The sequence below is a fragment of the Enhydra lutris genome, unplaced genomic scaffold (assembly GCF_002288905.1).
Source record: "Enhydra lutris kenyoni isolate GAN:26980312 unplaced genomic scaffold, ASM228890v2 scaffoldscaffold25, whole genome shotgun sequence".
Lineage (NCBI taxonomy): Eukaryota > Metazoa > Chordata > Mammalia > Carnivora > Mustelidae > Enhydra > Enhydra lutris.
This window is the reverse complement of record NW_019154109.1, coordinates 18,043,951-18,057,638: the sequence shown is the minus strand read 5'-3', so window position 1 is coordinate 18,057,638 and position 13,688 is coordinate 18,043,951. Positions and strand designations below refer to the sequence as shown.

At 36.9% G+C, this 13,688-nt stretch overlaps 1 protein-coding gene across 1 annotated transcript in view; it reads left to right on the top strand.

The window, feature by feature from the left end:
- The window catches only part of LOC111151119 (usherin), a 680,307-nt gene that overhangs the window by 448,482 nt on the left and 218,137 nt on the right, over positions 1-13,688 (top strand). Inside the window, exons 41-42 of the mRNA XM_022508904.1 lie at positions 3,077-3,411; positions 4,321-4,443. Coding sequence (XP_022364612.1) covers positions 3,077-3,411; positions 4,321-4,443 — 458 coding nt within the window. The remainder of the gene's footprint in view (positions 1-3,076; positions 3,412-4,320; positions 4,444-13,688) is intronic.

Below are 13,688 nucleotides of genomic sequence, written 5' to 3'. Positions count from 1 at the left end.
CTATATCTATATCATCTATATCTATATCTATATATTATAAATATATAAATACTATACATATATACTCTATCTCTAGTTTTAAAATGCAAATCTAATATCTGAAATGAGAAAGTAATGTTAACAATTTTAAAAGAAAGCGATGACATTTTGAAAGAGAAAATTTAATTTTTTTTCAACAAATATTTTATTGTACAATTTATTCCATGTGAGAAGCTTTGCAAGGGAGTCCGTTGTTAAGAGGAATTGGAGTGAAGTATTCCACACTGTTGGTCCTTGTATATCCATATGTTGTATTGATTAAGTAGTCTTAGAGTTACCCAATCACATGTAGACATGAAGCCTTCCAAAAATAATAACTGAAAAGAAAACTGGAAATCTAAGAAGCACTCAACTAAAAAATAATTATGATAGGCAAGACACCTCTGAAATAAGCATTTTATTTCTAGCCAATAACTATAATTCTATGTAATAGATTTCAATGTAAAATTACTGTTTTAGAGAACATCTATCTCTCGCTTATTCAGGTCAGGAAGAGACTCTTTGGTGCTAGTTTTCTGGGATTCGGCAATACTCCATAATCCTTCCTGTGGCCCATGTATATATAAAAAACCGTGGGAAGTTAAACTGAAAGTGTTAATCTCATACATTTTGGCCATACTATAGTAAATATGGTCTTAAGCCTAGGAAAGAATAGAGTGCAATATTTAGCTAGCTGGCTCCTTAAAATCTTAGACACATTTATTTTTAATAATGGCTGCAGGATATTTTCAGGAAGGTAATCCAATTAGATGCCACTTCTGTTAGCTTACTGACCATAAGGACAATGGCCTTCTCCATGAAAAAGTCCTTCGAAAAATTTCTGTAGAAGTAGATTCATGTCTTCCAATTCAATACTGTCAAAAAGACATTTTCTTTCTAAGTCTAACTTTTTAAATGAGAAAAATAGTTCATTTCTAGATGTAAACATTTATAGTAGAGAAAATTGGATTTTTTTTTTCCCCAAAGATCAAATGACTATCTCCAGTGTCATTATATCCAATCTCTTAACCTCTTCTGGATATCTTATCCAAGATTTATCTCTTTATTTTAAAGATTTTATTTAATTTGAGAGAGAGAGCATGAGCATGAGTGGGGTGAGGGTCAGAGAGAGAGAGGGAGATGCAGAGTCCCTACTGAGCAAGAAGCCCCACACAGGGCTTGCTCCCAGGACTCTGGAATCGTGACCTGAGCTGAAGGCAGATGCTTAACTGGGTGAGCCACCCAAGCACCCTTCAAGTTTTATGTTATGAATGGTTTTTCTCAGCCTCAATACCAAGTTCCAAATCAATTTACTATTAGCTCAACTGCACAGACTGTCTCCTAAGTTTTCATTCTTTCGAGTGCTGCCAGACCTTGACCTGAACTAGGAATGTTCTAGCTTGAGAGGCAAAGAAGTGGTATTCCACATATCAGTAGGGTTGAATTTAGCTATCATAACCCTTCCATTTTTCATGTACGTGACAAGTATCAAGAAACCCTGAGTTTGACCTTGACTCCTTGTTTTGTGTCCACTGAGCATTGCACCTCCAAAACAAATAGAATCCTGTATCTTTTCTACAACCTTTGCTCTTTAGGTTTCTTTGATCTTCCCTACATGCAGACACATCCGCTATGCTCATAAGGAACACATTTAAACCTTCTTTTCACCCTAGCACAGTGTGGGCCACTCTAAGAAGTTTTTAAAATTAAAAATTGCAAGCCATGTAGTAAAATCTGAATAGATACTGGGTCATTGCTAATTATAAATTAGGACACAGTCATCAAGCAACTAGACAACTGACATGTGGTGGGAGCCCATTTTGTTGCCACTTATTAGTAAGAATGCCCTCTGAAAATCCCAGGTGATATTCCTTCTGGAAGAAACTTTTCCCTTTGATTTAAGATAGAAAATGTTGGTCAGTCCTTCTCTATCCTAATTTTTGTTACTTTTTTCTGTCTTTGATTTTGTATAGAGTTACAAATGTGGCTATCAATATATATTTACTCTGGAAATATATCTTTTAAATTTTCAAAATAACTATGCTCAGGGAAAACATATAATCTAATCAGCTGTGAGTACAGTTACTTACTGAATTCTATCTCCATGTGCATGGCATTAAATGGGCATACAATTTAGGCCCTGCCATCAAGAAGCTTACAGGCTATTTAGGAGATGAAATATATACTCCAAAATTTAAGGGACATTGCAAGACAATGGTAAGAGAGGAACCAGAATAGTATGTAAAAAAGTGATTTTATTAATGGCCTATATACATTTTTCTAGGGTTCTTTTACCCCCAAAACATGAGCGTACTCATATGCTTAAGTACCACTTAAAAAAATTAGGCAAAAAAAAAAAAACAAGGAATATTAAACATTGTAATATTCCATTATAAAATGTTTCTTTTTTTCTGGTGCTCAGGCCCATGTGTTAGTTAAACAGGATCGTCCTTTGCTTGCCTTTTTCAAGGCTTATCTCTTATATCTGAGACTAGAAATTGCTGTTGCTTTACTTTCTACATGATGCGCATGTGAGATTCAGAAACTCAATTGTGCATCCTCAGAAAATGCAAAGTCTGATTCCTCCACCCTCACTATCAAAAAAAAATTAGTGACATATTTAGAGTACATACTAATAATGCAAAGCGGGGAGTTCTGATGTTTCATTTAATTGAGTTATAAACAAGAAAACTGTCAAATCCTGCCGCTGTCCCATTGATGCCTGCGGATGTGTGAATTTCCTCCATGTGTGTGCTCTGTGTCCTTTAGAACACCCACAGTGGAGATGAATCACTAAGGTGTGTATTAGTCTGACAGTCCTAGAAAGTATCATGATGAAAAGCCAAACCCAGGAAACAGCATTTCATTTAGTTCCTGGTGTACTGCTAATTGATCTCAAACCTTTCATTACTGTCTAGTGCAAAAGGCTAAGTCGAAAGGAGGCATTTAGAAAGTGGCTTAACTGAAAACAAGGCACGGCAAAATTCTAGGTCTTGTGAACTTCACTTGCTCTGTTCCTGTGTTGTCACACTGATTCTAAATTTATCTTTTATTTCAGGTCACTTGGAAACCCCCACTCATGCAGAATGGAGACCTGCTTAGCTATGAGATCCGCATGCCGGATCCTCGTATCACAATAACCAATGTGACTCCCTCAGTGTTAAGTCAAATAATTACTCATCTGATTCCTTTCACTAATTACTCTGTCACCATTGTGGCTTGCTCAGGAGGTAATGGGTACCTAGGAGGGTGCACAGAGAGTTTACCTACCCATGTTACCACCCACCCAACCCTACCTCAGGGCATTAACCCACTGTTGGTGGTTCCACTAAGTGAATCATATGTTGGAATTTCGTGGCAGCCACCATCCAGACCAAACGGACCCAATTTGAGGTAAGAGAAAGTGACTGTGCATTTGGATTTTGCTATGGTCTTATTCCAGGAAGGAAGGAAAGAAAGAAAGAAAGAAGGAAGGGAGGCTTTTACTCACGTATGAATGTAGAACTAATTCCTAATTGGATACCCCCACTCATAACTTGAATACAATTTCATATTGTATATCTCAACTTATATGGAGCCTTAGAAGTTCGAGATAGAAATATAATTTTGTGAAGCTCTCAAACCCCTTCAAACAACAATCACTGTTCTCTAACAATTTTTGATGTAATCCTTCTCTTGATTTTCAGAATATGTTTTTATTATATGTTAGACAAACTCAATGCCTGTTCTGAATGATACATTTACACAAAAATGCCTCAAAATTCTGAAGCTAACACAATAATTCTCTGGCAGGGTATTATTATCTGGAAACTTGTAAAGAATGTGGTCAGGGACATAGATAAAATGAAAGAAACGTGTGTGATTCTGAAATAGCTTTTCAACAACCTCAACTTGACACTGAGCCAAGAGTAGCAAGTTGATAATATTATCATTATTTATAAAGCACTGACGGGTTGATGTCTTAGAAAACCATTAACTTTATAAGCATCTTGTATTTCCACTTTGTGTGAAACTGGTGATAATGTTTTGGCAAATCTGAAATAGAAGAAATCTAAAATGTTATCATTCTTACTGATAATAGTAAAATGTGAATGTAGCTGATTGTTTCAAAATAATTGAATACCTAAAACTTGAGCCAGAAGACAGTGATTACCTGGAAAAAAAAACCTCATGATTGTAAATTAAGATGTTTTCTTTTCGTTTATGTGCACACACCAGACACTCATGCTATGAAACAACCTGAGTTTTGGTAATAACATTAGTTGAGATAATCCCAATGTTTCTGCTTGTCTTTTGCTTTAGATATGAGCTTCTGAGACGTAAAATCCAGCAACCACTTGCATCAAATCCCCCAGAAGATTTAAATCTGTGGCACAATATTTATTCAGGAACTCAGTGGTTTTATGAAGATAAGGGTCTTAGCAGGTGAGATTACAAAAACTATAAAAACAAATGCTGGCATTTAGTCTTGAGCACGTTGACTAGTTCAGAGTATCTTTGTGTCTTCATTGTGTGCGCATGTTATCAGTTGTGCAATAAAACATGTTCGGTGATTATCTGTGGCATTAGTCATCGAACTGCAACAGTCAGCATGTTTCATGTTTGCCATCTTCACTGTACACTTAAAATAAGCCTTTTGAATTCGAACTTGTACATATTTAAGCTCTAGCAAGACATGAAAACTTAATAGAGGAATTTGGAAAAACTGAACATCTATAAAATGGGGGAGGAGGGGAGAATGACTGGGCACTTACCAAATGCTTAGTACTTCTGGAAAATAATTGTTACAAGTCACTGATCCAACCCACAAAAAATTCTTTAGTTGGCACACCTCAGATTTGAAAGAATTCAACGTAGGGTTTAAAGGAACCAGGAGACAGGCAAACAGGATGTCAGCGAAGAGCACCTTGTGGGAGAGCCTGCTGACCTGGGTGCGTTTCATCCAGCACTGGAGAACCGGGTTTGGGACTTCATGCAAGTCATGTAACTTCTCCAGGCTTAACTTTTGTTGATAAAATGAAGAGATTGGACAGAATTGAATGATTTCTCAGGTTTGATGAGTCCAAGCAATGTAATCAAATCACCAGAAAACAAAACAAAACAAAAACCCACAAATAGTGTTTTATGAATGCTTTTCAGACGTGTTTTTCAATAACTTTTCTATAAGCTTTATTATTTTCCTGGACTCACCACTGACTGGCTCTACTCTGACTGCTGTGTACAGCTCTGGCCTTGCCTCCCTCCTCTTCCTCACCTAGGCTTGGCCCAGCCTCGTTCACCTCACTTCCAGGGCCTGTGATGTGTCACTTCCTGGCTCAGCTTCTCCCCATCACTGCCCTCTCTCTTTGCCTGACCAGCTTATCCATCTCACGCTGGCCGGGAAGTTTCCTAGTGGGCTTCCCTGCCCACTCTTCCTGGTCTGACTCAGCTGCCCCTCTGTATTCTTACAACACCCTCACATATCACTAGAGTCAGTAATGTACTGGCCTGGGGACTTGTCTGGACACCCCATGGTGTTGTCAGATCCACCCTGAGGCAGGGTCTTTGCTTTCATGACTTCTGAACCTTCAGTCCCTAGACTACTGTCTGCACATCCTGGGCCCAGGAATAGTTGTTAAATGAAAGAATATGTCAACTCAGGAAACGGTGGGTTATTTCATTTCTCTGTGCCTTAGGAATGTTAATTGTATTGTTATTCTCTTTAGGGGAATGGATAGAACTAGGGAAAATCTCCATCCTTCTTAAAGGATTGTGATGGGAAAACCTTATAGATATTGTAAGGTTCTGGGGGGTGGGGAGGTAGCATGAATCTGATGAAGCTATAGAGTGAACCACAGGAAATTGCCATTTTTTGGTAAGTCAACCTAAATTATCATGGTCACTAGACTGTTCACTATTTTTAATTATTTACTTCATCCAACATCATTCTATAATTACCACTTCAGTTGAAGAAATTCATGTATTCAGCAATTTCTTCTTGCTTAAAGGCACTAGGATAAGACAAAAATGAATTCAGCATAACCCTTGGCCTCAGAGACCTCACTCACAGTCTAGTGAAGGAAAACACACCACACCCACGGCTATGTGTGTACTAATTTCTTTTTTAAAAAAAGATTTTATTTATTTATTTATTTGAGAGAGAAAGAGCTTGGGGGGGAAGGGTGGAGCGGGGGTCAATCCCAGGACCCTGGGATCAAGACCTGAGCCAAAGGCAGATGCTTAACCAAATGAGCAACCCAGGCACCCTTGTATTAATTGCTGTCATCCCAGTTCGCTACTTAGTCACCAGTACTGCAAAGGGAAATCATATAGAAAAGTAACTTTCTACAATCTGTGAACTCTGAAGGCCTTAAATATACCATTTCTAAAATAAACAGACCTTGACTATTTAACATAACTGAATCAGATGTTTAGCCATGAGATGTTTGAAAAAGAGAATAAACCTCAGAAAGTTAATGTTTCTTTGTAGAAGAAATGAAAAGTTATAAAAGAGAGCCAAAGCCAAATATTTATTATTGAAATTTTAGTGATACCTCTAAGAATTTTTAATGAGAAGTCCAAATCTAAGATCTAAGAAAAGAGATATAGTTCAATCCCCAGAAATCAAGTTGAAATGTAAGGTGACATAAACATAGGGATGACAGTTATTTCTAAAAGGGAGGTATACATCTAACAAAATATGCTGAGTGGTATTTTGACTAGCATCATAATACTAAATGCCAAGGGATTTTTTTTTCTCCTGCTAAGACTATCAAAAAAAATATCTTTTTTATTCAAATAACTGCTATGACCCATGTAAGCAGCTTGTGGTAAAAACCAATATGCATTTCTTTTTAGTATTAAAAATAAACAGTGTGAGTCTTCATATGACGAGAACTTTTTTTTCTAGCCCTCTACCTTTGTAAGTCAAAAGAAAAAAAAAAAAAAAGTCTAGGGTCCCTTTCAGCCCGTGGAGGGTTCTCTCACAGCTCTGAGAGAAAACTGGAAATTAGTCCACTGATGGGCACTGTGTGCTGTGACCGTTCTTCTTTTACGAAGTGATCTTTCTCAGTAGAGGCTGCCATTACCCACCTTGACTGCTAGCAGCTAGGGCTCACGGCCCCTGCTGGTAAGCCAGGGGTCTCTCAGACTGCAGAGGGGAGGACCTGAGCTCTCAGCTCACTTTGTTACACACCTGTCTCACAGCTCCTTAATGACCCTACCCTTTGGCTTTTGTCTTCTTGACGTATTTGTTTGGTTGCTATTTTTTGGAATGGGGAGGACTAATTGAATTCTAAAGCCTTTTAGAGAACAAGCAATTTCCTATTCTCCTCAGACTCCATCATTCCTTCTTTCTTTCTTATCTTACACATACATAAATAAGTGGAACACTGAAGGTGTCTCTCTCCATCTTGACCTGATATCACCACAGCTATATCTAGAATCCGTTTTTAAAATGGCACTTTTCTCGATATAAAAAGTAAAATTAAGATTCACTGGGCATCCCTTTATGAATGTATCTGTGAGTGTAAATATAAAGTAAAGTCAATTTCGTTGGTCAAATGATCTATTTTGGTTAGCTGTATGTTTATCATAGATAGAAAACACACCAATTTAATATAAATTATTATTATATTCTGAAGTTCAGATCATTCTAGTAGTTATTTGTCCCATTTTTATCTCCATGTACAGAATAGAATATTCTGAGCTAATTATCTAAATAATTTAGTTTAAACAAAAATAGTTTTGTTCCTATGATTGTCTTAGGTAAGGGGTGATTTTATCTGAGCTACACAGTTAGGTTGTCTCATTATTGAATTTTTGCTCTATGTAGACATGAATTCCGTGTAACTGTAAGTTTATATGATTTGTCAGTTTCTAACTTTTCTTCCTTAATAATTCTGTGCAAAATAGTCAAGTTATGGTTGTTGGGGGAACCATAACTTTGGGTTCCCTGACATTTTCATCACTTGGAAAACCTGGTGAACATGCTGTTATCATCTGATGCTGAGGTGAGCCAGGCAAGGTTTAATGGGGGGCAGCGACCTCCTCATTGTAAACATCAGCCTACCCTTATGATTTCCAGTGCCTTTTTTCTGAGTGATCAGATAAAACTACCAAGAACACAGTGATGGCATGCCCTCTTTTTTGTTTTGGATTTGATGCAGGAGGAACAAGTTATAAGAAATAGTAAGTTATTTTTTTCTACTTTAAGGAAAATTTTGACTTGCAGATAATAGTACCTTAGCTGCAATTAAATTTATAAAGGGAGGTATGTTCAAACTCCTGTTCCTTTTCTAAATGTACTTCTTTGCAGTGATAGTCTGGAAAGAGACTTCCATGTGACTCCTCAAGGATGCATTAATTGTCTTATCGTTAAATGAAAGTATTCAGGGTGCCTGGGTGGTGTAGTCGCTTAATTGCCTGACTCTCTATTTCAGTGTGGGCCTCGACCTCAGGGTCCTGGGCTTGAGTCCCACGTCTGGCTCCATGCTCAATGGGGAGTCTGCTTGAGGATTCTCTCTCTCCCCTAGCCCCTCTACCCCGCCTCTAAAATAAGTAAATAAATCTTTTTAAAAAAGATTTTATTTAGGGGCACCTGGGTGGCTCAGTGGGTTAAAGCCTCTGCCTTCGGCTCAGGTCCTGATCCCAGGGTCCTAGGGAGGGAGCTTGCTTCCTCCGATCTCTCTGCCTGTCTCTCTGCCTACTTGTGATCTCTGTCTGTCAAATGAATAAATAAAATCTTTAAAAAAATAAAAATAAAAATGAAAAAAATAAAAATAAAAAGATTTTATTTATTTATTGACAGAGACATAGAGCCAAGAGAGCATGAGTGGAGGGGATGGCAGAGGGAGAGGGAGAAGCAGGCTCCCCACTGATGAGGAGCCGAAGGCAGATGCTTAACCTTCTAAGCCACCCAGGTGCCCTGTAAATAAATCTTTTAAATAAATAAATGAAAGTGTTCAAAATTAACTATTCATCTTATTTTCAAAAAATAGTTGGACTTGAGTGTTTTAAAATTAAATTCTTTAGCTAAATATACCATAAAATCTAAGTTTAAATTTTATTGGCATAGATTCTAATTTTTTTAAACCTTCCAAAATGAAATGTTTCAAGCCCTAAAAGAGGATGTAATTTCTGGGAGATAGTATTCAAAAGAATAGAACTTTCATTCCCCTCCTTTGCAATAAGATCAAATGTACACAGATGACATGTCCTGCTTTGCTAATATAGAAAGACAGGGCCAGTTCCAGGAGACCTGGTGGGATCTGCCAAGGGAAGGCAGGGGGAGTTAGGAAACCCTCTCCCCACCCATCCCCCCTGGATGTAGCCTATGTAGCCTGTAGAAGCCAGGGACTGCTGGGACCTTCAGCCTTACCCTTTTATCTTCTAACCTCTTCTTAATACCTTGCTCCTGGGCTTCCCTCTCTTCCGGTTCTTCTCCTGGGTGTTCTTTTCACAGGCAGCTCTGGCCACTGCTTTGTATTTGGGTTTTTCACGCTTTTGTAGAACTGTGGTTTCAGTATACAGTGTCAATTGCAGAAAAAGAAAAGAAAAGAAAAGAAAAAAAATGGAAGTGGAAGGAAGGCTTTTCTCCCATGACCACTAATGTGAAGTAGATCCTCTTATTTTCTTTATTAATGTCAAAATGTGAATAAAAGTCAGAATGAAAGCCAACTTCTGTACACATTATTGTGCCATCTCATAGGAAGAGACTTATTCAAAATGAGCAAATATATGTCTATTTCACATTTAAATTAAAGTAGTAGAGTCACAGTGTCTCCATTGAATTTTTTTTTCATTGCTCTAAATTTACCTGAAGCTATCCTTTTGCAAGTGCCATTGTATGAAACCTTACCTCATGAAAAATGAGTCTCCAAATGTGGAAGAATGCATTTTTGTCATAGGAGATTTTTTTTCCCCTCATGTTTTATTCAAAACCAAAAAAACAAACAAAAAACCCCCCAAACTGGTTTCTTTGCATTTTTTTCTAATGTGATGACATAGTAGAGCAAAGAAAGAAATTACAGCAAAATTATTTTAGGTGTGGCATTCTGGCAGCATGATTGTAGATGGCCACAATCATATGACAGCAGCAGCTTGCCCTCGCAATCTGGAAAGTACCGTGTTATGAAAACTTTCAAGGGTGATAAGCATTACTCTTCAATATCAAAAGAAAAAAATCTTCAGTAGTATTTTTAGAAATGGTAAGTAAGTGGTATAAAGAACAAGCAGATACTGTCAATGAAATATATATACATATATATGTATATACATATATATTTGTGTATGTGTGTGTATATATATATATCAGATTTAAGCAGTAGAAACAGGTGTTGCATTTTTGCTTATTTGTTCATTCCGACAAAGGATTTGGGGATGTAAGGAACAGTATGCTATCTGAGGTTTCTCAAATCCTCCCATGTATGATGCTGTACTCCAGCATGTGCTGGGCTGTGGCAGATATGAAGAAGTTAGTGGAAGAAGCAAGTGAGTAGCCTGCGTTTTCAGAAGCATGATTTATATTGGTGACAATATTGACACATGAATTCTGTTAGGACATCAATAAAGTTGACACATTTTTAATTCTGATGAAAATAACCTGAGGCATTCTGTGGCTGCACTGTAGAATTTTATTGGTTACAAAAACACATCAGACCCTTTCAAGATGCAAGCCTTCACACGTTTTGCCCTGGAATGTTGCTTCCCACTAGACAAATGTCTTCATTGCACAAAATGCCACTTGTCATCAGTACCTATCCCAAATATTACCTCCTCGGTGAAGACTGTATGACTGGATGAGGTTCAGCTAGATGCTCTAGCTGAACCATGTTGGAAGAAAAGGGAATAAATGAGCCCATATTTTAGAAGTTCTCATTTAAAAACAGAGTTCTGTAAATATGTATGTTCTCCGGTAGAACAGATATCCTGTTCATTATGTTTAGCATCTAGAATGTTGTTAGTGTTCAACAAATATTCTTATATGAATGAACAAATGAATGAATGAATGAATGAATGAAATGATGTAGCAACATGAGAGACAGTATAATGTGTAAAAGAAACATCTTGCTAAGTTTTAATAGGACTTCTTTGTTGGACAGGTAGATTTTTGTGACACTAGTTTACCAAATCATATATGCCTTGAAAGTTTTGAGACTGAATGCTTTAGTAACTCTGAAGTATCCATTCATTCATTTATGAAATTTGCTACTTTGTAAATAAACAGATTCCTGGGTTACAAAAACTTCAACATCTAAATGGAACCTAACTTTCTCATTCACTTGAGCAAGAACAACTGAACCTTGAAATGAGTACATTACCATAAATAAGTTTTTAGTATAAATTATCTTTTACAAGGAAAAATACCATAATCATTTCTTATAACACAACAAAATTTTCCATTTTCTGTGTATTGGTGAAGGGAGACCTTGAGGGTGATCTCAGACAAATTAGTAATTTAGAGAATAAGTATTGTAATAACCCAGTATTCCTAAATGGACCTCAAACAGTTGGTATTACTGGGTACAGAATAGACCCTATATGAAGTGTACATTCACTTTGCAGATTTCAAAAGCTGTTTCTTACAGAGTTTAAAATGGTACTTTTTGAAGACGGTCCTATGAAACACAATTAGTATTTAGAGAAGAAATTGGTTTGATATACCTAAGTTTTGCATGAGTATATGATATCAGTGAGTCTAGCATTTTCTTTTAAAAGTATCCTTTTATTATTAACTAAATGGAATGACATTTGATGTCAATAATCAACACCTCAGTCCATCCAAAAACGAGCGTACCTCAAGTGGACAGAAAAAAAAGCCACTTTAAGTACACTAATACGTATATTCTTTTTTGACATGAAGTTGCAAAATACAAACTGTGACATATAGTCATAAGTATATACACTGGAAAACATAAAGATTAGGTTTTGGATGCAATGAAAATGATGTATTTTTGTATTTTATTGAAGAGAATTCAAGATTTTATATCCTTAAAAATTTAACTTAACCAATTGAAAGTTAAAAAAAACGCAAAAGACACATGCATGACATCAAGTCAAATGCCTATTGATTTCCCAATTAAATAAAATGATGAATAATGGAAAGAATTTAAGATTAGAAATGAGACTAGAAGCTTGCTTAGTCATCTTCACTAGTTGTAGAGCCTTAGGCAAATCCACTTAACTTCTCAGGGTCTCAGTTTTCTTATCTGTAAAATGTAGCAGGTATTTTATTATTTGAAGTGGAAATATTGTACAGCCATGTCTCACTCAAATATTTGAATATTACTTTGGAAATGGACACTCCAGTTATCTATATGACCTCAATTTCTTCTGTGCACGTATAAATTGTATATTTCAGCACAGCCAAATTATGATGGAATAGCCTAAAGTCCCTACAGAAGTTGTTTACAATGTATCATTTAGTCAGTGATGTTGTTAATTCCATTTGCAGAAAAGAACCACACAAATGGTATCACTTTAAAGCCATCAAGATTACTAAATGTATAATAGCATAGACATGTGAAAGAAAGATTCAGCTATTGTAGGAGAGAAGATTAGGCATCCAGAGTCTAGCTAAATTTGTGTTAAGCCATTTCACGAAGTAAAACACAATTAAAAGTATTTCACTCTGGGAGAAAGCTAATGAAGCCAAGGTTGCTGGTTCAATTCCCAAGTGAGCCATTAGCTTTTGTATCATTCCGTTGTCACAGACTCGCTACCTCTTATCCCCAATTCACCATCTTTCGAATTCATACTAGTGGTTACAGAGGAAATTTGGTGAGACTGAATATGTAAGCAAAAATCCATGCCCAGTGCTAGAAAAATAACTCAAGGCCAAGCCCCAGTGATAGGACATCATCCAAGTACTGACAGATCAGATTATCCTTATGATGATTATTACTATTATTGCCATCATTATTATGGTGGGAGCATTGCATCATGGTTAAAAGAGCAAGCTCTAGAATTGGACTGTCTGAGTTTGAATCTCTACTGTCCCACTTACCAGCTTGACAACTTGGACAAGTTATTTAACTCTTTGAGCCTTATTCTCCTCCTTTTCCAAAATAGTTGTTCTCATAGGGTAATTGTGAGGAACGAGTGAGTTAACCCATGTGGAAAATCCCTGAAACATACTAACTACTAAGTAAATGCTATTATTATCTTTCAGCCGTCTTGCTCATGTTGACTATTTGGCACTTGCCGAAGAACATTTGTGGTAGTTTCCTCTAGCTGCTAGAAACGAACTGGGTGACAAAAAAACAAGAGAAATTTATTGTTTTGCACTTCTGGAGGCTAAAAGTCCAAAATTAAGGTATTGTCAGGGTCATGCTTCCTTCAGTGTCTGGAGAAAACCTGTTTCTTGCCTGTTCCAACTTATGATGTTCCCAGTTGTTCCTTGGCTCGTGATGGTATAACTTCAATTTCTGCCCATCTTCACAAGGCCATCTTCTCCCTGTGTGTGTCTGTATCTGTATCAAAATTTTCCTCTGTTTTTATAAAGACATCAGTGCATTGCATTTTGGGCTTTCCTGAACCTAGTATGACCTCGACTTGACTGTATCTGCAAAATCCCGATCTCCAAATAAGTTCACATTCACAGGTATCAGGGGTTGGAGCTTAAACATACTGGTTGGGGGTTGGGAGCACAAAATTCAACCCATTACAGCAAACAAAGCAGAAAAAAAGAA